Here is a 23,891-nt window from a genome sequence, read left to right as displayed (position 1 = left end):
ATGAAATTGTTCTTTGATCTCTTCCAAGTCTCTCTCACCCAGAGGGCTTAGTTGAGTAGAAATCAGCTCATCCTGTCACGAGGAAGGGAGAGATCATCTCAGAAGATGTCATATACTAATCTGGCATGACAGAGCTGAAATATGACTTCACAAATCAACACTTGGAATCCTCTAACATTTAGAAGAAAAGTCTTGACTGACTGGAACTAATGCAGCTTTGTTGAAGTGGGGAAAAGCTTCCTCTAAGATTGCTAACTGAAATGACATGCGATTGCAAGTATTGCCAAAAAGTGCATGTTATTTTCGCGGAATAATTGATAGCCCCTCCGAGTGGGCTGGGGTGCCGCTTCCTGTCTGCTGTGGTGTTATAGTGAGTTATTCCTGCTGTCTTATGGTTGTCTGTAATTCCCAGTTGTTAAAAGGATGAGAGGTGAGATCAAGCCTGGGACTGAACAAGGCTTGTAAAAAGACATGTCACTTCCCGAATAAGTCTGTCCTCACTAACTCTGTCGTCAAAGCTCCACCACACACCCTTTTTTTACTACTTCTCACCAGACATGAGGGAATACACCAGTCTCTCCCCCTCCTTCTCACCCACGTGTACACTATCCAAACACGCTGTGATGTGTCTCTGAAGCTTCCCAGCCTTGTAGTCTGTGAGTGAGGCTTTGAAGGGAGGGATGTTGTTGGACCCCCTCCTGTTCCCCCACCATCTCTCTCCCACAGTGTGGTGCATGATGGAGCCCTGGCTAGTGGTGAACACTGCCTGCAGGAGGAGAGAAAAGAAGAGCTCCCCAGTCTTCAAGCAGGCATTGACACTATCACCTTCAGTTGTGAATCTATTGAGTTATATTAAGTGCCGTAGTTAATCTTGTGTGATGTCCCAGTTTTTTAATACCAAAATCAAGCCAGAACTGATTAAAAGCAATTATGTTTTTATATTCGGTCATAAGGATGTTAGCAATTATCTAGCAATTCCTTTTGCATGACACACTGGATAAACTGTTGTTGATAATATGTAGACTAGGCCACACCACTTCACTTTGTCATACAACTTTTCCACAGGTACAATTGCTACCACATATCGACAGGCTGGTAGACAAGATTGCCGTATGATCATGACTGACCTGTGTGTGTTTCCAGGATGACATGAGTGACTCCCTGCGTGACTACACCAACCTCCCAGAGGCAGCACCCCTGCTCACCATCCTGGACATGTCTGCCCGGGCCAAGTACGTTAAGGACGTGGAGGAGATCACACCGGCCGTGGTGGAGACCTTTGTCCAAGACTTTCTGGCTGAAAAGCTCAAACCAGAGCCCATCTAGAGAGCACGGCTAGACTGTCCCAAATGGCACCCTATTCCCTGCATAGTGCTCTGCTTTTGACCAAGGTCCATAGTCCTGGTCTAAAGTAGTGCACTATATAGGGAATAGGGTGCCATTTGGGGGACACACCTAGAAACTTATGGGACTGAACCCACACCTTCATCAAACCCTGACCTCCCGGCTACGACCACCAGCCTCCTCTCCAGTCTCCCCGCTTTCTGTCAGACCAAGGTCTCGCTTTTTTTAGACATGTCTTTCTCTCATGGAGTCTTCTCCTGTGGTGCCTTGCATTGACTAAAGCCCCTACAGTAATATGGACATTCTGTTACTTTTTGGCTCCAATAGCTTATTTTATGAGTTTCATTATTGGCATTTCTTGATACTAGAAGAAACCACACAATGTTGACCCAATGGACTTGAATTTTCACAATGTCTCTTACTTTTGCCGAACCCTCATTGCTTTTTTTTTCTCCAAAATGTGCTGGGAAAGAATAAAATGATTGCAACAAATGTTCTGTAGTTGTAATTTACAAGTATGCAGTGCAGAAAATGTTCTGAACTTCAGTCTGGTGTTCTTGTTCTTCTGTTTAAAAGGTGGTGCATAATAGTATGACCGCTGTGCATACAGTATAGACCCAACAATGTCATGATTTCCCTGTTTTAAAAGGTCATTTTGTCAGTATTTGCTTTTGTATTGCATCTGGCTTTGATGCGTGATAAGTGAATGTAATTTCAAATACCATGTCATGTTCTCCTTCATGATATGAGAGTCTTATCATAATTATGTTTCCATCTCAACCACCATGACATTTAAGATGATTTTCTGTGAAGATCCTCTCTATTGAAAAGGCCAGATATTTTTGAAGGCAAAAAAAAATGGCATTTAAAATCCATTTTAGCAACTAAGTGTTGAAGTATTCATTCACATTTGTCACTCCCTGGTTGTCTCTAGTCATGACTTCACAGCCATTAAAATTCACTGTTAAGGACAACTGTCTGTCAACTTCCTCTATCCATGAGCCCAGTTCTCATTCACTTGGTCAAGCAGTTTTATTCCATTGAGCAAATGTATTTTACAGTATTAGCTTGGTATCACCTACAAGTGTCCATTATTTATAATGCATCATGACTCCAGAAATAATTTCGTTTCCATTTATATATTTCTAATTTTTTTTAAAAACGAAGTACAATATGTTGTCTTGATGTCAGACTTCGTACACAACCCATTTGTTTACAGTGTAAGACAACCAAGTATTTCACACCTTTCAATTAAGTTTTTTTTTTTTTACCCTACAGTAAATGTCCTTGCCTACAGTAAATGTTCTCAAATTGCTTCAGTAACGACAGGGTGGCACCTATGATAATTGCGTTCATAGGCCCATCAGTGAAAATGTTAGATTGACAGGTTATTTCCTTTGCTTAACAGACATACACTGAGCACATGTCATCTTGAATAGCAGCAGTTTATTCAACTGGCAGGAAATATAGTAGGCAACTGTGTGTAGAGTAAGTGAAGCTTACAAAGCCACAATGGCAGGAATTTTGGAAGATATAATTGAATAAATGGGTAGACCGGAAAGAACATTCCACATCATGGAAATTGTCATTTTCAGCCAAACGCTGTTTTTATTTCACTTTTATTAGCTGAGTTGAATATGGAAATTAAATCCATCCATATGAGTCAGTCTGACATGAGGTACAGTGAAGAGGTGTTGTGCAGTCTAGAATGTATGCATGGAAAAAGTGACACCAGGAATATAATAACTTCCAGGAAAATCATGGAAATTGCACTTTAGAGGAAGCTTTCCTCCAAGACGTCTCCATTAGGTTTAACAGCTAACTTCTGCCTTCAAAACAGGAGGATGCTGGCTGCCATGGCTGAGTTGAGACTGTCCACTCCAGGGACCACAGGGATGAACAGTCATTGACCGGCAGTTCTCTCAGCCAATTGGACAGCTTCCAGACTCAGTCCATGAGTCTCTCCACTAATCACAAGGCCTGTGTTCCCCTGAGCCCAGCCTTCATGGTACAACTTGGTCTCCGCTCTTGGAAGTGACAGTTTGGAATCTGATTGATATTCCTCATAGTGCATGTCTTTACAATTAGGCCTGCTAGTCTCCCATCCATAGTCCCCTGCCTTTGAAGGTTTGTTGGACTGGTTTGCTTCCATGTTCTCAGCTATTTCTCTCTCATAGCCGCTGCAGTTATCTGCCACGTGGACAGTCAGACTTTAGCAGCTGGTTTTGAATGTCGTCCCAGTCCAAGCTGGGGAAGATGGGAAGGCGGAAATGGGCACCCATCGCTGCTCGCAGAACCTTAGGTTCCCAAGAATCAACACAGCCTGTGAAAAGAGACATACACAAGATACTTAGTGAAAGAACCATCCAGAGTAGTGCACAGGTTCACACACTAGTTCCTCACTATCAGCTCCTATGGGTACACTCAAAATGGCCACCAGTCCACCCAATATGACATCATTGACTTGAATAGGGTGTAACATTTCTATACATTGGATTATGCCCATCCCCAGTTTATCATCATGACATAGCCTTGATGAGCAGGACATTGTGGCAGCCTGCAGCGACAACACAGCGCAGGATGGTGCCCAGGTTCCCGCACGCTGTCACAGATCAGGGACAGTGGCACAGACTGACCACGCTGGACCTGAGGGACTGTCAGCCGGGATGGGTCTGGCAGAGAAAATATGGCTACAAGGGGAAAGTATTACCAATATACAGTATTTATTCTCAATATACAGTAGCGTATAGAACTTCAAAATCATACCCATCACTCCCTTTGGCATTACAAGGTCAGACCAGATCTTGATGTCCTCCAACTTGACTTTAACCAGAGTGGCCCTCTTCGGTTTGTCCAATGGGAGCTCACAAAGTGTGTCCACAGAACACCATCTGGGGGTTGGCACCAGCAGCCAGTGTATTGCAGATCAGATGTCTCCCTTCCAGCAGGATCTTACCCTGGTGCTCCCGAAACGTCCTGGAGCGAGCCACACTCCTGGGAGATGGAGAGAGGATAGAAGAGGTCAAGATACATAGCCTGCTATCTAGACTGAACATCAACTATCATACAAAGTCTACATGCAAACATACATCACAGACCGTAGCCACTATAATGAAAGCGGATATATTCACTCAATTATCTAACATAGGGTGGATAGCCAACATGCACAGAGACTTACGCCAATCTTTTGTCACCAGGGACTGCCCTTTCGAATTTGAGGCCAACTAGTTGGTCCTTCAGATTGGTTGTATGTTCCGGCGTTGAGGATGCTTTGCCATTTCTGGCACTCCATTACATGCTGAAAACACGATCAGTGGACTCCCTCATTTTGGACACAACTGTCTGAGGCTGCTTGTGCCGATTTGATCTGACCTCTGTTTCGATGTTGGAAATGTCGTCTCACTATCAGAATACAACACCTTCACAGGTCTCCTTTTCAATGCTCGCACGTATCTTTTTGAATCTACGATACAGTCGTTGCCTTTTCCATAATATGACTTTGTCCTGCTGTAAGAAGATGCCTCTCATGGACGCCACCATCTTCGCGAAGAGGGCGTGGAAACATTAAACAGTGGCATGACGATTGGTTGGTTTATTCCATAAAAAAATGGGGGGGTAATCCAAGTAAAAGGTGTTATGTTGGTAATACTGATCTGTAAAACAATATTATATGCTTAACTTTTAATTTAAATACTCCTCGTTGTCTTGAGATAGATTTGATCTGCGATTGAGCGGCAAATCATTGTATCTGTACCGAAAAACGTTGTCTTCCATAGAATCGATACCAGAGCAATCGATTGCAAGGTTCCTCATTCGACGTAGACAAACAGAGCGTGAAAAATAATCGTACAGTAAGTACACAGCAAACTCACCTGGGATATCATGGCTTTGAGGCGAGCCTTGCATTTCGTTTTCAAAGTGGGTGACAGAAGCAAAACGGCCACCTTTTACCGAGATGTGCTTGGCATGAAGGTACATTTCCAGCTCTTTCGTAGAACATCCTCAAACACGTGACCAATAGATTTCACTTGCACAGAGTGTACCACTGTTTTATTTTAACCTTTATTTATCTAGGCAAGTCACTTAAGAACAAATTCTTATTTACAATGACGGACGACTCTGGGCCAATTGTGCGCCGCCCTATGGGACTCCCAATCACGGCCGGATGTGATACACCCTGGAGTCGAACCAGGGACTGTAGTGACACTTCTTGCACTGGGTTGCAGTGCCTTAGACCGCTGCGCCACATTTCATTTGTTTCATTCGTTTGTTATGATTTGTGCTTCAATGGTGTTCATAGTGCTGTAAACTCACGTGATATTGGGGACTAGATCACTGTTTTGTCAAAATCATTTATTTGATTTCAGATTTTGCGTCATGAAGAGTTTGAAGAGGGATGCAAGGCCACTTGTAATGGGTAGGCAGGCTGTCAACTTTACTTTTCAACCGACACCTCTTGTGAAAATGAAATGTTTGAATTACTTGTTGTGTAACAATAGTCACGGTCTCTCTCAAATGATGCCCTACTTGCTTGTGTGTGTTCAGCCCTTATGATGGAAAATGGAGCAAGACAATGGTTGGCTTTGGTCCAGAGGATGATCACTTTGTGGCTGAGCTGACCTACAATTATGGAGTGGGAGAATATCGCCTTGGCAATGACTTCCTGGTAAGTGAATGGTCATATCATGAACACTCATATATATATATATATATATATATATATATGTATGTGTGTGTGTGTGTGTGTGTGTGTGTGTATATATATGTGTATGTGTGTGTATGTATGTATATGTGTATGTATGTATGTATGTATGTATGTATATGTGTATGTGTGTGTGTAACAGTGTAGGTTCCGTCCCTCTCTTCGCCCCAACCAGGGACCCTTGCACACATCAACAACTGACACCCCACGAAGCATCGTTACCCATCGCGCCACAAAAGCCGGTGCCCTTGCAACGCAAGGGGAAACCCTACTTCAAGTCTCAGAGCGAGTGACGTCACTGATTGAAATGCTATTAGCGCGCACCACTCCTCCTTTTCCGCAGCAACAGCATCAATGTAACAGTGTAGGTTCCGTCCCTCTCTTCGCCCCAATCCGGGCTTGAACCAGGGACCCTTGCACACATCAACAACTGACACCCACGAAGCATCGTTACCCATCGCGCCACAAAAGCCGCGGCCCTTGCAACGCAAGGGGAACAACCACTTCAGGTCTCAGAGCGAGTGACGTCACTGATTGAAACGCTATTAGCGCGCACCACCGCTAACTAACTAGCCATTTCACATCGGTTACATATATACTTTTTTTTTTAACCCAATCCTAACTCAATGTATGCCACCATGTCTTTATTTCAGGGTCTGACTCTGCAGTCTAGCCAGGCTGTCAGCAATGCTAAGCGGCTTGGTTGGCCCCTCACTGAGGTTGGAGAGGCTCTCTATCTGGTTGAGGCCCCTGGAGGTTACCGCTTCTACCTGGTGGACAAAGATCAGCCTCACAATGGTGGGTCAACAGTGCTTTGCACAGAAGATCATTGCTGTAGTAGACACTAAAGTCGAGTAGTAGATTATAGTCTACCATGTTTATTTAAAAGTCCAGGAGGAAATTAATTAACCTGGGTACCAGTCTGTTTGTGCCATCATGCCAGTTCTTGCCACTCTTGTCATGCCATGTTTGGCTTGCATTGAGTAGGCAGGAGTACAAACGTATCTGGAACCAGTCTACATATCAATACTCCTTACATCCAGGTAACTGCCAAAACAGAACAGCTTCAATGCGCCTTGGCATAGATTCTACAAGTGTCTGGAACTCTTGGCCAGATGCGACACCATCCTTTCATGAGAAATTCCATCATTTTGTGTTTTGTTGATGGTGGTGGAAAAAACTGTCTCAGGTGCCACAACAGAATCTCCCATAAGTGTTCAATTGGGTTGAGATCTGGTGACCGAGACACCTACGCACACTTTAAACCCCCTATGCTCCTTTGAGACCACTCTTTCAAAGTCAGAGATCTCTTATTCTAGCCATGGTAGCCAAAATAATGGGCCATTTTATACATGACACTAAGCATGATTAACTCAGGAACTACACCTGTGTGGAAGCACCTGATTTCAATATACTTTGTATCCCTCATTTACTGGTGTTTCCTTTATTTTGACAGTTACCTGTATATTGTGTACAGTTGAAGTCGGAAGTTTACATACACCTTAGCCAAATACATTTAAACAGTTTTTCACAATTCCTGACATTTAAACCTAGTAAAAAATCCTTGTCTTAGGTCAGAAGAGATCACCACCTTTTTTTAAGAATGTGAAATGTCCGAATAATAGTAGAGAAAATTATTTATTTCAGATTTTATTTCTTTCATCACATTCCCAGTGGGTCAGAAGTTTACATACACTCGATTAGTATTTGGTAGCATTGCCTTTAAATTGTTTAACTTCGGTCAAACGTTTCGGGTAGCCTTCCACAAGCTTCCCACAATAAGTTGGGTGAAGTTTGGCCCATTCCTCCTGACAGAGCTGGTGTAACTGAGTCATGTTTGTAGGCCTCCTTGTTCGCACACGCTTTTTCAGTTCTGCCCACAAATGTTCTATAGGATTGAGGTCAGGGCGTTGTGATGGCCATTCCAATACAATAACTTTGTTGTCCTTAAGCCATTTTACCACAACTTTGGAAGTATGCTTGGGGTCATTGTCCATTTGGAAGATCCATTTGCGACCTAGCTTTAACTTCCTGACTGATGTCTTGAGATGTTGCTTCAATATATGCACATCATTTTCCTGCCTCATGATGCCATCTATTTTGTGAAGTGCACCAGTCCCTCCTGCAGCAAAGCACCCCCACAACATGATGCTGCCACCCCCATGCTTCACGTTTGGGATGGTGTTCTTCAGCTTGCAAGCCTCCACCTTTTTCCTCCAAACATAACGATGGTCATTATGGCCAAACAGTTCTATTTTTTATTTCATCAGACCAGAGGACATTTCTCCAAAAAGTACAATCTTTGTTCCCATGTGCAGTTGCAAACCGTAGTCTGGCTTTTTTATGGCGGTTTTGAAGCAGTGGCTTCTTCCTTGCTGAGCGGCCTTTCAGGTTATGTCGATATAGGACTTGTTTTACTGTGGATATAGATACTTTTGTACCTGTGTCCTCCAGCATCTTCACAAGGCCCATTGCTATTGTTCTGGGATTGATTTGCACTTTTCGCACCAAAGTGCGTTCATCTCTAGGAGACAACGCGTCTCCTTCCTGAGCGGTATGACGGCTCCGTGGTCCCATGGTGTTTATACTTGCGTACTATTGTTTGTACAGATGAACGTGGTACCTTCAGACATTTGGAAATTGCTCCCAAGGATGAACCAGACATGTGGAGGTCTACAATTGTTTTTCTGAGGTCTTGGCTAAATTCTTTTGATTTTCCCATGATGTCAAGCAAAGAGGCACTGAGTTTGAAGGTAGGCCTTGAAATACATCCACAGGTACACCTCCAATTGACTCAACTGATGTCAATTAGCCTATCAGAAGCTTCTAAAGCCATGATATCATTTTCTGGAATTTTCCAAGCTGTTTAAAGGCACAGTCAACTTTGTGTATGTAAACGTCTGACCCACAGGAATTGTGATACTGTGAATTATAAGTGAAATAATCTGCCTGTAAACAATTGTTGGAAAAATGACTTGTGTCATGCACAAAGTAGATGTCCTAACCGACTTGCCAAAACTATAGTTTGTTAACAAGAAATTTGTGGAGTGGTTGAAAAATGAGTTTTAATGACTCCAACATAAGTGAATTTAAACTTCCGACTTCAACTGTACTCTAGTCTGTCTGTTGAAATATTAGAATTACAGGCAATGCATTTGGACTGAGTACTGAGTGTTTCTCAGGGTGAAGTATCTCCATTAAAGCTCTAGACTATAGCAGCTAATTCAATCTTTATGATGAACTATTAGTCTAGACTCAATAGCTAAGTGGTTCATTGGAGTGAAACGGGGCTACATATTTGTAAATTAGCCATAGCTAATTATATTTTTTCCTCATCAATTATAACCACATTTTCTAAGGAGAGCTTTGGGCAAATGATACCTCAACAGAAGTGTACATTTGTCGGTATGATGACTTTATAAGAGGATGTTATAACACATATATACATACACATGATGATTGGAAATGGTGGAAAGATATGAATTCAACATCTGCCACACAAAGACTGAATATTGGGGAGTGTAGGCTTTTTGTCTTAGGGGATCTCAATCTGCCTGTAAACAATTGTTGTAAAAATTACTTGTCATGCACAAAGTAGATGTCCTAACTGACTTGCCAAAACTATAGTTTGTTAACAAGACATTTGTGGAGTGGTTGAAAAACGAGTTTTAATGACTCCAACCTAAGTGTATTTAAACTTCCGACTTCAACTGTATGTGTATCTGTTTTTCACTTGTTTAAAGATCCTGTACAGAAGGTATGTCTGGCAGTGTCTGACCTGCAGAAATCAACACACTACTGGTCCTCCCTTCTGGGGATGAAGGTGATAGAGAGAAATGAGGAGAAAAAGACTGTGCTGATGGGATTCGCAGACACTCAGGTGTGTGTGAGAGAGAGAGAGAGAGAGAGAGAGAGAGAGACACTTGGTTCTACACCACAGGAGGTTGGTGGCACCTTAATTGGGGAGGAGGGCTTGTGGTAAAGGCTTGAGTGGAATTAGTGGAATGGTATCAAATACATCCAACAAATGGTTTTCATGTGGTTGATTCCATTTGCTCCATTCCGGCCATTAATGTGAGCTATCCTCCCCTCAGCAGCCTCCTGTGTTCTACATTTAGAACACGAGTGTGTGTTTGCATGAATTGATAAGATGGTGCTAATGCTAGGTGTGTTTTTCTGTATATTTGCAGTGTAAACTAGAGCTTTACAACATTGGTGGGATAGTAGATCATGGGACAGCTTTCGGGAGGATAGCATTCTCCTGTCCACATAAGCAGGTGAAGTAATAGACCCTTTTCCAGTACACGACACATTGATGTCATACACATATCCGCGCGACTCTTGATGGCAGTAAGAAAGCCGTCGCCATTTGTGCCGACTCAACATCGCCTAGATTTATGTTTTTATTACTTCTAAACAAAATAACTTTTTTGGGCTCTCATATGCTTACAATGTTTTGATTCTAGCTTGAACAGTTGACGAAGATAATATTTGGTTGTAATTTTTGCAAAATAACTATTGGATGCAACAGTTGTTAGCTAGAATGTTAACGATCATTGAAATAGGCTGTTGCAAAAGCTAGCCAAAGAGCCAATTTACGAGTTGAATTGTTTTTATTTTAAGTATAATGCAGTGATTTGCGATGATGACACAAACATATTAAACAGGACATTCATACGAGCCTTATAATCCAAAAGTAGTGTGAAATCAGTCATAAGCAGCATGTAAATAGCTGGTAAATAGTCTTTTTGCTATAAGAACTCCCCCTTGTTCTGCCATCAACTTGCGCGCATCGCCCTCATGCGTGTTTGCAAACACAGAAACACAGAAAGTCTATACAATGCTATAAATTCTTAGTAGTTTTGCCCTACAGACTCTTTACATGTGTAAGAGTTTTGCTTCTGTCCCTCTCCTCACCCCTACCTGGGCTCGAACCAGGGACCCTCTGCACACATCGACAACAGTCACCCTTGAAGCACCGTTACCCATCGCTCCACAAAAGCCGCGGCCCTTGCAGAGCAAGGGGAACAACTACTTCAAGGTCTCAGAGCGAGTGACGTCACTGATTGAAGCGCTATTAGCGCCCACCCTGCTAACTAGCTAGCCATTTCACACCGGTTACACATGCACACAGAAAGCAATATTGAATAATTTTTGTTTAATTATTTTTAGTTGCCAGATCTTGAAGCCCTGATGACAAAAGAAAACTATAAAATCCTTACTCCTTTGGTTAGCCTGGACACCCCTGGGAAGGCTACAGTAGAAGTGGTCATTCTGGCTGATCCAGTGAGTGCATTACCAAATGATTAACATGGTAAAATGTAATAATTATACATTCTCCACATAATAACGGTGGTCATATGTGGTCTAGGATGCCCATGAGATCTGCTTTGTGGGAGATGAGGCATTCAGACAACTCTCCCATATGGAGCCCAGTGGAAATGCGTTGCTGGATAAGGTTGGTATTTAGAAATATTATGAAAATGAAACAATACTTTGCATTATCACCGAGTACATAGTCTTAATCCATTACCCTCATTTATTTTCAGGCTATTGCTGAAGATAAAAGTGATGAGTGGTTTGCCAAGCACAACAAGCAGAAGGCTTCAGTGTAAATGCTTAGAACATAGCTGAGCCGTCATGGGTCTACTGGACATCTCCAACTACTGTACCTGGATGTGTTTGTGAACACTCCAATAGAGGTGTAGAGCATGGGCTCTCTAATTGTCTGTATATTTTGCCCTGTATATGGCATTAACCTTCCAGCTGCACTACGTCAGTAGATTTTACTCAACCAGAAGCATTATATAGAGATGTTTAGGAGACTGAAAGTGTACCTGTATTTCAGTCTTACTGTGGCAGAAGCTTGATGAACATGGACAACTTTTAAATGAATCATGTTTTTGTATGCAAAGAAATTGTACCTGTTCAGCTCAATGAAATGAATAAAACACTGTAATAATTCTGACTTCATCAGAACAGTGAAGTGCAAGACTGCAAGTGTATGGCAGAAAAGTCATTTCAATTTTAAGTCCTCACACTGCCAAATTGTAGGTCAAGGTTTGTGAAATGTGCAGACGCTGCAGGTTGAAAAACCAATGAAATGAGAGGGCATATGCATATCATGTGATGTTGAAGATGTGTTGTGCTCATTGAACTGTTTCAAATGGGGAAATGAAAGTTAACTATATCAAAAGGGGATGGAATTAACATTTTTTTCAAGATGGGAGAATTGCCTAACCTTTGCTAACAACTCACTCCTATCATTTTCTAGTGATTCCCTTTCTTTGGCATAAAGAGATGAATGACACTAAATAAGTGTCTGGTCACTTATTAAACGAACTATTGAGTGGTTATGCTGCATAATAAAGAAGGAGAAGCATATTAAATCATTTTTGAATAAACTTGTGTGCACTGATTGAAAGGATAAGTGCAATGTAGCTAGTCCAGCGATATCCAGAATGGGTTCAGTGTAAGGCGTTTCGAACTCCGGGAAACAAATTGGTTGGCCATTTCCATATTGACTTTTTGATTCTGCTCATCGCTCCTCTGTTTACGGTTGTGGACAACAATCCTAGAATATGATGGTGTTTTGCCACTGAAAATGTGAGGATGAGAACTCTCCAGACGGGATAAGAACATTTTGAGACCGTCAGATTTCCAATAGGTTGAAAAGGGGCTAATATTTGTTAGCTAGCTACCAAATTTGCCAACATTGGTTTCAATTGACGCTTTTGCTAGCTAGTACGTGGCTATTTAGCTATCCAACGAACGTCGTAGTTAGCTACCAGCTAGTAATTGACCAGTGATATCTGAGTATAGTTAGCTAGCTCGCTACTCGAAACTGTGAGCCAGTTCCAGCTTTCCATTTAGCCCGCTAGTTATATCGGTTCCTTCAAACTGTTATAGCAATTTTGTATGGTTTTTTTGTGACAGCCAACGTTCGGTAGCGACGTTAGCATACCACAGTCTGGCCCTGCGAACTAACCTAGCTATTAAAGTGTAACTATCAGATTTTCCAGACTAGACAAGACAACGTTAGCTGGCATATGTTATTTAATAGTTCTTGAATAGTGCCATGATTGCACTTCAATCTTTAGCTCACAAGACATAACGTGACATTAAGCTCGAGGCACCTGCATGACAGGTATCTCCGGGCTCCAAAGAGGAGCTGAACTGTCTTAATTTTCCAACCGTGTGGCATTGAAATCAAAATAACCAGCCCCATGACCACACATTGGGTGTGAACGAGGGGTCAACATCAGGACAAATGTCTCTCCTGCTGATCGTCTTATTAGCACTTCTCCTGTTCCTGCTCCTATCTGTTCTACTATTCAGGTAAGAAAACATGCCGTAACATGGGGGAAGAACACTTTAACACAATATTACTGTCTAATATACCTTCCTTCTATTGCCAAAACAACTATTGCCAAATCATCAAATAATGCAGATGTCCCCTTTTCAGAAAGTATCTATGCATACCTTACATTTGGAATACCTGATTCTTTCTACCTCTGAAAATCACTATTCATGTGACTTGAGATTTGTAGAGAACCCACTAAATGTTGTAATGGGAATGGCTTGGGCAATCAGACAACTGAACTGCTGAAGCGTTGCTGCAAGAGTTGGCTAGAACAATGCCCTGTCTTTGTGCACTAACACAAGTGCCAGCCTGTCCTTTGATGGAACTTCCAGGTTACGTAACCCTGCACCTTAGAGGCTGCTGCCCCATATACATAGACTTAATCACTGGCCACTTTATTTATTTTTTATTTTATTTCACCTTTATTTAACCAGGTAGGCCAGTTGAGAACAAGTTCTTATTTACAACTGCGACCTGGCCAAGATAAAGCAAAGCAGTGCGACATAAACAACAGTTACACATGGGATCAGCATACGTACAGTCAATAACACAATAGAAAAATCTGTATACGGTGTGTGCAAATGAAGTAAGGAGGAAAGGCAAGAAATAGGCCAATAGTGGCGAAGTAATTACACTTTAGCAATTTACACTGGTGTGATATATGTGCAGATGAGGATGTACAAATACTGGAACACTAGTTATTTTAATAACGTTTTCATATTTTTGCTTTACACATCATGTGTATATACTGTATTCTATTCTACTGTATTTTAGTCTATGCCACTCCGACATTGCTCATCCTAATATTTATATATTCCTTAATTCAAATCTTTTACTTTTAGGTTGTGTGTATTGTTGTGAATTGTTAGATATTACTGCACTGTTGGCGCTAGAAACACAAGCATTTTGCTACACCCACAATAACATCTGCTAAATGTGTATGTGACATTTGATTTGAAAATGACAGGCAAACAAATGCACACAGCTCTGTTGATGGAGAAGTGAGAGACACAGATGTCTGTTCAATGTATAATTTCTTTATGATCGGTGACATTATCAAATCATTTGACATGGTATGTTGTTGTCTCTGGTTATTTTCAGATGGTTAATATGCAGCCTGGCGGTACGGTTCTTCCACAACACACTGAACGCTGAGCTGAAGATCAAATCAGTAGGGCTCTTTTCAGTGCATGGAATAAGTATCCAGTTTCAGCCGCAGCACACTCTGGTAGGCCATGTTCACATTACAGTTACACAAAGCGTGTGGCTTCTGAAATTAAATGTAGGGATGTGCATCTTTCCGATACATATCTAGCTAGGTACATGTGCTCCGATACCATACAGGAACGATATGTTTTAGTGTGAAACGATTCGGTTTGTTTAGAGAACGAATCGATGCGATTTGGTTCAATGTGTTATGATTCGATGTACTAACATTTGTTGCATACACACATTCATTTTCCATTCTAAATCAAATCTGCTGCTGATGGGTGATTGGAAAAAATCATATTTAATACATTTTGCATTCAGGCTGTAACACAACAAAATATGGAATAAGTCAAGAGGTATGAATAGCACAATTTTGAATTTCACCTCCATCTCAAAATCAAATGGTTTTGACCGTTTACCGAGTGATTTTCTCTTCTCCTCGCTTCGGCCATGCAGTGCACCTCGCAAGAGTGATTGCTGTCCTTTTATGAATTTATCAACTTTACCCTGTATATCTAAAAATGACCATATACACTGATTTGTTTAAAGCAAATCTACCAAAACTATTGCTTGATGGTGAACCTGAACAATAAAAATTAAATGTATTGTAAGCCCAATTCAGCAGGCAGTGGCAGTCAGTGCCCATAAACCTGCTCCTTTTACTCTCTGTTCCAAACGTGCCAGTTCGTATAGCCTTTAGCCGTACCCTTATCCTACTTCTCCTCTGTTCCTCTGGTGATGTGGAGGTTAATCCTGGTCCTGCAGTGCTTAGCTCCACTCCCACTCCCCAGGTGCTCTCATTTGTTGACTTCTGTAACCGTAAAAGCCTTGGTTTCATGCATGTTAACAATAGAAGCCTACTCCCTAAGTTTGTTTTACTCACTGCTTTAGCACACTCTGCCAACCTGGATGTCTTAGCCGTGTCTGAATCGTGGCTTAGGAAAACCACCAAAAACCCTGAAATCTCCATCACTAACTATAACATTTTCCGCCAAGATAGAACTGCCAAAGGGGGCGGTGTTGCAATCTACTGCAAAGATAGCCTGCAGAGTTCTGTATTACTATCCAAGTCTGTACCCAAACAGTTTGAGCTACTACTTCTAAAAATTCACCTTTCCAGAACAAGTTGCCGCTTGCTATAGACCTCCCTCTGCCCCGAGCTGTGCCCTCGATACCATAGGTGAATTGATTGCCCCCCATCTATCTTCTGAGCTCGTGCTACTAGGTGACCTAAACTGGAACATGCTTAACACCCCGGCCATCCTACAATCTAAGCTTGATGCCCTCAATCTCACACAAATTATCAATGAATCTACCAGGTACAACCCCAAATCCGTAAACACGGGCACCCTCATAGGTGTCATCCTAACTAACTCGCCCTCCAAATACACCTCTGCTGTTTTCAATCAAGATCTCAGCGATCACTGCCTCATTGCCTGCATCCGTAATGGGTCTGCGACCAAACGACCACCCCTCATCACTGTCAAACGCTCCCTAAAACACTTCAGCGAGCATGCCTTTCTAATCGACCTGGCCGGGGTATCCTGGAATGACATTGACCTCATCCCATCAGTAGATGATGCCTGGCTATTCTTTAAAAGTGTCTTCCTCACCATCTTAAATAAGCATGCCCCACTCCAAAAATGTTGAACTAGGACTAGATATAGTCCTTGGTTCACTCCACACCTGTCTGCCCTTGATCAGCACAAAAACATCCTGTGGCGTTCTGCATTAGCATCGAATAGCCCCCGTGATATGCAACTTTTCAGGGAAGTTAGGAACAAATATACACAGGCAGTTAGAAAAGCTAATGCTAGCTTTTTCAAACAGAAATTTGCATCCTGTAGTACTAACTCAAAAAAGTTCTGGGACACTGTAAAGTCCATGGAGAATAAGAGCACCTCCTCCCAGCTGCCCACTGCTCTGAGGCTAGGTAACACTGTTACCACCGATAAATCCACTATAATTGAGAATTTCAATAGGCATTTCTCTACGGCTGGCCATGCTTTCCACCTGGCTACCCCTACCCCGGTCAACTGCCTGGCACCCTCCACAGCAACCCGCCAATGCCCCCACCATTTCTCCTTCCCAAATCCAGATGGCTGATGTTCTGAAAGAGCTGCAAAATCTGAACCCATACAAATCAGCCGGGCTAGACAATTTGGACACTCTCTTTCTAAAATGATCTGCTGAAATTGTTGCAACCCCTATTACTAGCCTGTTCAATCTCTCTTTTGTATCGTCTGAGATTCCCAAAGATTTGAAAGCTGCCGCGGTCATCCCCCTCAAAGGGGGTGACACTCTAGACCCAAACTGCTACAGACCTATATCTATCCTACCCTGTCTTTCTAAGGTCTTCGAAATCCAAGTTAACAAACAGATTCCCGACCATTTCGAATCCCACCGTACCTTCTCCGCTATGCAATCTGGTTTCAGAGCTGTTCATGGGTGCACCTCAGCCACGCTCAAGGTCCTAAACGACATCATAACCGCCATCGATAAGAGACATTACTGTGCAGCCGTATTCATCGACCTGGCCAAGGCTTTCGACTCTGTCAGTCACCACATTCTTATTGGCAGACTCAACAGCCTTGGTTTCTCAAATGATTGCCTCGCCTGGTTTACCAACTACTTCTCTGATAGAGTTCAGTGTGTCAAATCAGAGGGCCTGTTGTCCGGACCTCTGGCAGTCTCTATGGGTGTGCCACAGGGCTCAATTCTCGGGCCGACTCTCTCCTCTGTATACATAATGATGTTGCTCTTGCTGCTGGTGATTCTCTGATCCACCTCTACGCAGACGACACCATTCTGTATACTTCTGGCCCCTCTTTGGACACTGTGTTAACTAACCTCCAGATGAGCTTCAATGCCATACAACTCTCCTTCCGTGGCCTCCAACTGCTCTTAAACGCAGGTAAAACTAAATGCATGCTATTCAATCGATCACTGCCCGCACCTGCTCGCCCGTCCAGCTTCACTACTCTGGACGGCTCTGACTTAGAATACGTGGACAACTACAAATACCTGGGTCTCTGGTTAGACTGTAAACTCTCCTTCCAGACTCACATTAAGCATCTCCAATCCTAAATTAAATCTAGTATCGGGTTCCTATATCGCAACAAAGCATCCTTCACTCATGCTGCCAAACACACCCTCGTAAAACTGACCATCCTACCGATCCTCGACTTCGTTGATGTCATTTATAAAATAGCCTCCAACACTCTACTCAACAAACTGGATGCAGTCTATCACAGTGCCATCCGTTTTGTCACCAAAGCCCCATACACTACCCACCATTGCGACCTGTACGCTCTCGTTGGTTGGCCCTCGCTTCATACCTGTCGCCAAACCCACTGGCTACAGGTTATCTACAAGTCTCTGCTAGGTAAAGCCCCGCCTTATCTCAGCTCACTGGTCACCATAGCATCACCCACTCGTAGCACGCGCTCCAGCAGGTATATCTCACTGGTCACCCCCAAAGCCCTCCTTTGGTCGTCTTTCCTTCCAGTTCTCTGCTGCCAATGACTGGAACGAACTGCAAAAATCTCTGAAGTTGGAGACTCATTTCCCTCACTAGCTTTAAGCACCAGCTGTCAGAGCAGCTCACAGATCACTGCACCTGTACATAGATGGGCTGTTTACAGATGGGCTATCTACCTACCTCATCCCCATACTGTATTTATTTATTTATCTTGCTCCTTTGCACCCCAGTATCTCTACTTGCACATTCATCTTCTGCACATCTACCATTCCAGTTTTAATTGCTATATTGTAATTACTTCGCCACCATGGCCTATTTATTGCCTTAACTTACCTCATTTGCACTCATAGAATATATACTTTTTGTTTTCTTTTGTTCTACTGTATTATTGACTGTATGTTTTGTTTATTCCATGTGTAACTCTGTGTTGTTGTATGTGTCAAATTGCTACGCTCTATCTTGGCCAGGTCGCAGTTGCAAATGAGAACTTGTTCTCAACTAGCCTACCTGGTTAAATAGAAATTGAGTAATCAAGGTGACAGACATTGATTGACACATTCAATTCCACCTTGTACACTCTTGGCCTGCATTGAGCTGATCTAAGGTGTAATCATTAGTCAAACAGTTGCAAACTAAAGTTTCTATTGGAACAATTCAAGTCTGTTTATCCCCGTTTTGTTCCGTCTGCTTCTGCCGAATAAACTTTTTCAATGGAATTGGCGGGATGAATACACCCCTGATCACACGAAAACACAGTTCACTTTCATAGCAGCCACACAAACAGCGTGATCACTTTGCTCATTGTATATTTCTTTCTATCTGTAGCGGTCTTTATGCACTACAGAAGAACCAAGAAATGACACCACGGATCTGTCTTTTTGGGCTTGTAAAGAGTTGCAAAGAAAAAGCCATATCTCAGACTGGCCAATAAAAAGAAAAGATTTAGATGGGCAAAAGAACACAGGCACTGGACAGAGGAACTCTGCCTAGAAGGCCAGCATCCCAGAGTTGCCTCTTCACTGTTGACGTTGAAACTGGTGTTTTGCGGGTACCATTTAATGAACCTGCCAGTTGAGGACTTGTGAGGCGTCTGTTTCTCAAACTAGAGACACTAATGTACTTGTCCTCTTGCTTAGTTGTGCACCGGGGCCTCCCACTCCTTTCTGTTCTGGTTCTATTCTGGTTGCGCTGTTCTGTGAAGGGAGTAGTACACAGCGTTGTATGAGATCTACAGTTTCTTGGCAATTTCTTGCATGGAATGGCCTTAATTTCTCAGAACACAGACTGACGAGTTTCAGAAGAAAGTTCTTTTGTTTCTGGCCATTTTGAGCCTGTAATCAAACCCACAAATGCTGATGCTCCAGATAGTCAACTAGTCTAAAGAGTGCCAGTTTTATTGCTTCTTTAATCGGAACAACAGTTTTCAGCTGTGCTAACATGATTGCAAAAGGGTTTTCTAATGATCAATTAGCCTTTTTAAAAATGATAAACTTGGATAAGCTAACACAACGTACCATTGGAACACAGGAGTGATGGTTGCTGATAATGGGCCTCTGTACGCCTATGTAGATATTCCATAAAAAACCTGCTGTTTCCAGCTACAATAGTCATTTACAACATTAACAATGTCTACACTGTATTTCTGATCAATTTGATGCTATTTTAAAGGACAAAAAAATAGCTTTTCTTTTAAAAACAAGGACATTTTTAAGTGACCCCAAACTTTTGAACGGTAGTGTATGTTTTCTGACTGCTGCAAGATGAATTGCCTCTGAGGACATTTTAAGTTTTCTGAATCCACTGGAAGTTGTCATAATTACTGTGTAAGTCTACGGAAGGGGGTGAGAAAATTTTTTACATTTTTTTACATTTTTAGTCATTTAGCAGACGCTCTTATCCAGAGCGACTTACAGTAGTGAATGCATATATTTCATTCATTTTTTTTTTGTGCTGGCCCCCCGTGGGAATCGAACCCACAACCCTGGTGTTGCAAACACCATGCTCTACCAACTGAGCTACAGGGAAGAACCATGAGCTTCATAGGTTTTGTATTTAAGTCAATGTACCCAGAGGACGGAAACTAGCTCTGGCTAAACCATGGTGCTACCCTACAGAGTGCTGTTGAGGATACTGTAGACGTTCATTGCAAAATAGTTTTAATCAGTTATTTGGTGACATGAATATATTTTGTATAGTTTTATCTACAAAGGATATCTTGAATGTTTAACTTTTTATTTTTATGAAATTCACCGTGGATGATGGGCCTCCCCTTCATCCCGAGGAGCCGCCACTTGTCAGCAGGTATAGCCAGATGAGAGTTGACTCCTGTATCTTACTATTATTCAGATAAAACACTTTTCAACAGTGCATAGACGACAATAGGTTGTCACTCAACTAATAAAGTTGATCATTTTAGCATTTGAATGCTGAAGGTGCCACGCAAATGCGTAAGATCAGGATTTTGTGTTTATGCAGGACATCTCGCCCTCACCTAACGTCAACCAATCATGTCCAAAATTTTGAGAGGCGAATGGCGATGTGGTACGGAGCTAAATTTGGCCTCTGCATGCATCTGGAGTCACCGAAATTGTTACACCATCCATACGCGCTTCCAACCACATTTTCGGATTAAGCGTGAATTGGCTTTAACACAGACCGCTTTTCACACTTGTTTGCGGCAGAATTTAGTGAGAAAGTCGCTAAATGCTATCAAAACCATACAAACTGTGGCAAAACTCCCCAAACGTTACATCCCTAGAAATCCTGATTCTATGTCTTCATTGGGAAGGGTATTTATTTGTGTATTTTCGCACATTGTCGAATATAAACAACCTTTTTCAACTCGTGTAAGACTACAATTCAGTTGTAAACCAGGTGCATTTCTCCTTATTTTTATTGCAGGAAATAGACAGGATATGGATTTCAAGCAAACTTTTAAACCAGAACCTGCCGTGAGTGTTTTAAAGACATGTTTATACAATCTTATACCCTCATATCTTAATTGCATATCTCTCAGCCTTGGCCTTTGAGGGAAAGGGCCGTGAATGATTTAACAATACAAGGTTGTGAATTCTTCTTTTTCTCAGGAGGTGCCTGGCGTTGTGTGTGGGCGAGACCAGAGTGAGAGTGGACTTGCAGCAGCCTCTAAGACCTCGGTCGCCTAAGAGCCGTGATGGAGGAGAGTCAGGGAAGCTTCCCCTTAGCCCTGCAGCCCTGCGGTTCCTCTCCCAGGTAGGGACCAACACGCAACTGTTTATATATGAATTCTACTCATTAAATGATTCATGAAAAACAGTGCTCTCAACTGCTGTCTTTCCGCTCTCAGCTGCTGTCTTTCCATATTGACTCCATCAATGTGATGGTGCTAAACCTAGCCTTGTCAGAGTCTTTATGGTACATGACCACCTCAAGTATCGACTTACTGCTCGACCACCAGGGCAAAAGGTATTAAACCTCCACACACGAACTTCATCTAAACAGATCAGTCTTTTTAGTTTAGCCTGACTATTTTCATATTCTTCATAACAATTTCTCAAACTTTCATAACAGGTTGGCCTGGGACTTTTCTGTTGGACAGCTAAGCAGTAAAGTGCTTAAAAGCAGTCGATTGGTAAGTGGAGTTTCTTCCCATGTAAACATAGCAATCTTTTAAGTGGGTTTATTTTAAAGAAGTGTTACTTCACAGAATGTATTTGACTGCATTGTCCCAACTCACTGCTCAGCAGGATACATGTCTGGCAGAGGTGTCCCTGAGCCTGGTGCTGTCTGGGGATGTCAGCCTGCCAGAGCTGCGTCCAGGCCGACTGGCGCTGTGTGTAAGAACACTACTGGCTGAGCTGCACGAGGGCCTGTTCCTCAGCCAGCTACTGCTTCCACCTCCTCCTCTGGAGAGCACTCTCTCTGCAGACGGTGAGAAAGTGCAAAGGGTTGTGTCCTAATGGCACCCTATTCCCTACATAGTCCACTACTTTAGGGGAAAGTGTATGGTGAGACGCAGATGTGATGTTATTGTATGGCTGTTGTAAGGTGATTTTGAGAACCATTCGGCAATGCATTATTCACAACCATTCCTCTATGTTGTCATTTTCTTCTAGAATGTGAAAAGGACGAGTATATCCAGACTGAAGCAGTGGAGCAGTTTCATCAGCTGGTGCCCCAGAAGGTCAACATGGAGTTTGAGAATACTAGTATAACCCTGTCCATGCACAGCCAGAAAAGGTGAGTCATAGGGCACAGAGTTGGTATGAATCATGTGTTTTTGTTATTAAAAGAAAAAGGCACACTGTCATTTTCTTTTTCCTCTGACTGTATATCTGAATCATCCAGACACTTGAACTGGACCCTAAAGTCTCTGAAGGTGGGATATGGACGTGAGGACGAGCAGCTGCCCCTCAGGAGCTTCACCCCTGAGATGAGCTTCCCTCAGAGCAGCCTGGAGCTACTTTTGGATGGTGAGTGGAGAGCTGGGCACTGGGCACCAGAAAGATGTGCATCACAAATGACAATTTATTCCCTACATAGTGCACTATATAGGGAATAGGTTGCCGTTTGGGATGTAGCCATAGAGAAGGGAAAGAGAGGGTCTGGGAGGGTGGTAAATAACCATTCTTTGTTTCTGTGTCAACAGATGGGCTACTTCTCTCCCAGAGCAGACAAAGAATCCTTTGCCTTAACACCCTCAGGACTGTCCTGCAGGTGAGTGGTGTGCTTCGGATTTGATTGATACGGTTACTAGTTTTCATAGTTGCACCGCATTATCAAAGCTCTTTGTAAATATGCTTAACATTTGATCTCTTGTAAGAAACGTTTGATCTGAAGTCTCTTGCTCATCTCCCACTCATGTCCCCAGGTGACATCAGTGGACATTTCAGGGTCAGTCACAGTCAACACCTGCATCATCCACTACCGTCACCAGGAGTTCTCCCATTGGCTAGACCTGTTTCCATGGAAACAGCTTATTCATAGGAAAGAAGCTCATAGAAAGAGGTATGAGCATTTTCAACTGACAACCCAGACTGGAGAATGTCAAGCACACCAGTTCATTGCTTGAAACAGATGTAAAGACAATATCCAACATATATTACTAACCTGGCCTGAAAGCATGATTTCTTTTGATTTTGAGCCTAACTGAAATCAACACTCCTCTCCTGTCTTCATCCTCATGTTTCATCCTCATGTCTGGTGGTGTATTGTGGTGTGTAGTCCAGTGGAGTATTTGCATACGCTCCCGTCCTACAGGAACTTACCCCACCTGGACGCCCCAGTGATGATCAGCTCCTCTGTGTCCAATGTCAATGTGTCTGTCCAGCTGGGAGACACCCCTCCCTTCGCCCTGGGCTTCATCTCAGTCAGCACAGGTACAGCACAACACACACTCACACAGGCCATGGTCAAAATATACTCCCATTGCATTAAAGGTCAAGCATGTTGTTGTGGGAACACAAAGTTTAGTCTTGCCTGGAGAGGAGTGACAGGAATGCCAATAGAGAGCAGTGGGTGTTTTTCTTCAGTTCATTCTGCGTTCAACATTGCAGTGGTTTCAAGAGATGAATCATGGTACTTGACGTGCTGTTGAATCAACCCTTTCCAAACATATGCGGCCCTGATAGATTAGATAAGTCATCATAAGTGTTTTTGTAAGGCAGTCAGCTTTTGTCAGTCTGTAACACATTAACTACAATTACTTTATCCCTGTATATATGGGAATTAAATGCAATATCCTTTTACACCACAGGAATCATCACACACCTACACATAGTGAGTAGAGTTAGAGTTGCATCCCAAAATGTAGT

General features: G+C 42.6%; 3 protein-coding genes and 1 pseudogene across 10 annotated transcripts in view; 3 read left to right on the top strand and 1 right to left on the bottom strand.

Annotated features, from left to right (window-relative positions):
• Window positions 1–1,836, top strand: part of LOC106612785 (nucleoredoxin) — a 66,742-nt gene extending 64,906 nt beyond the window's left edge. Inside the window, exons 8-9 of one of the 2 annotated variants that reach the window (XM_014214271.2) lie at window positions 1,144–1,340; window positions 1,436–1,836. In XM_014214271.2, the coding sequence (XP_014069746.1) occupies window positions 1,144–1,326 (183 nt within the window). In that variant the 3' untranslated portion in view covers window positions 1,327–1,340; window positions 1,436–1,836. Of the gene's footprint in view, window positions 1–1,143 lie in introns of both variants that reach the window. The other variant, XM_014214270.2, reaches the window with a different exon arrangement.
• Window positions 1,837–2,770: 934 nt separating this feature from the next.
• On the bottom strand, window positions 2,771–4,884 carry LOC106612746 (rRNA methyltransferase 3A, mitochondrial; annotated as a pseudogene).
• On the top strand, window positions 4,567–12,041 carry LOC106612786 (glyoxalase domain-containing protein 4). Its single transcript, XM_014214272.2, has 9 exons — window positions 4,567–5,316; window positions 5,712–5,761; window positions 5,890–6,010; window positions 6,700–6,844; window positions 9,790–9,926; window positions 10,237–10,323; window positions 11,219–11,332; window positions 11,418–11,504; window positions 11,596–12,041. Exons 1-9 carry the CDS (start codon window positions 5,227–5,229, stop codon window positions 11,659–11,661), a joined length of 897 nt encoding a protein of 298 aa, XP_014069747.1. The 5' UTR covers window positions 4,567–5,226; the 3' UTR covers window positions 11,662–12,041.
• Window positions 12,042–12,587: 546 nt separating this feature from the next.
• Window positions 12,588–23,891, top strand: part of LOC106612784 (protein KIAA0100) — a 36,727-nt gene continuing 25,423 nt past the window's right edge. For 3 of the 7 annotated variants that reach the window (XM_014214264.2, XM_014214263.2, XM_014214262.2), the window contains exons 1-12: window positions 12,588–13,384; window positions 14,511–14,637; window positions 21,001–21,050; window positions 21,186–21,330; window positions 21,425–21,543; window positions 21,649–21,709; window positions 21,822–22,008; window positions 22,194–22,317; window positions 22,426–22,550; window positions 22,727–22,794; window positions 22,949–23,085; window positions 23,302–23,456. In XM_014214264.2, the coding sequence (XP_014069739.1) occupies window positions 13,317–13,384; window positions 14,511–14,637; window positions 21,001–21,050; window positions 21,186–21,330; window positions 21,425–21,543; window positions 21,649–21,709; window positions 21,822–22,008; window positions 22,194–22,317; window positions 22,426–22,550; window positions 22,727–22,794; window positions 22,949–23,085; window positions 23,302–23,456 (1,366 nt within the window). In that variant the 5' untranslated portion in view covers window positions 12,588–13,316. The remainder of the gene's footprint in view (window positions 13,385–14,510; window positions 14,638–21,000; window positions 21,051–21,185; window positions 21,331–21,424; window positions 21,544–21,648; window positions 21,710–21,821; window positions 22,009–22,193; window positions 22,318–22,425; window positions 22,551–22,726; window positions 22,795–22,948; window positions 23,086–23,301; window positions 23,457–23,891) is intronic. The other 4 variants (XM_014214267.2, XM_014214266.2, XM_045724619.1 and 1 more) reach the window with 3 other exon arrangements.

The sequence above is a fragment of the Salmo salar genome, chromosome ssa09 (genome assembly GCF_905237065.1).
Source record: "Salmo salar chromosome ssa09, Ssal_v3.1, whole genome shotgun sequence".
Classification (NCBI taxonomy): Eukaryota; Metazoa; Chordata; class Actinopteri; order Salmoniformes; family Salmonidae; genus Salmo; species Salmo salar.
This window is presented reverse-complemented; position numbering and strand designations above follow the sequence as displayed.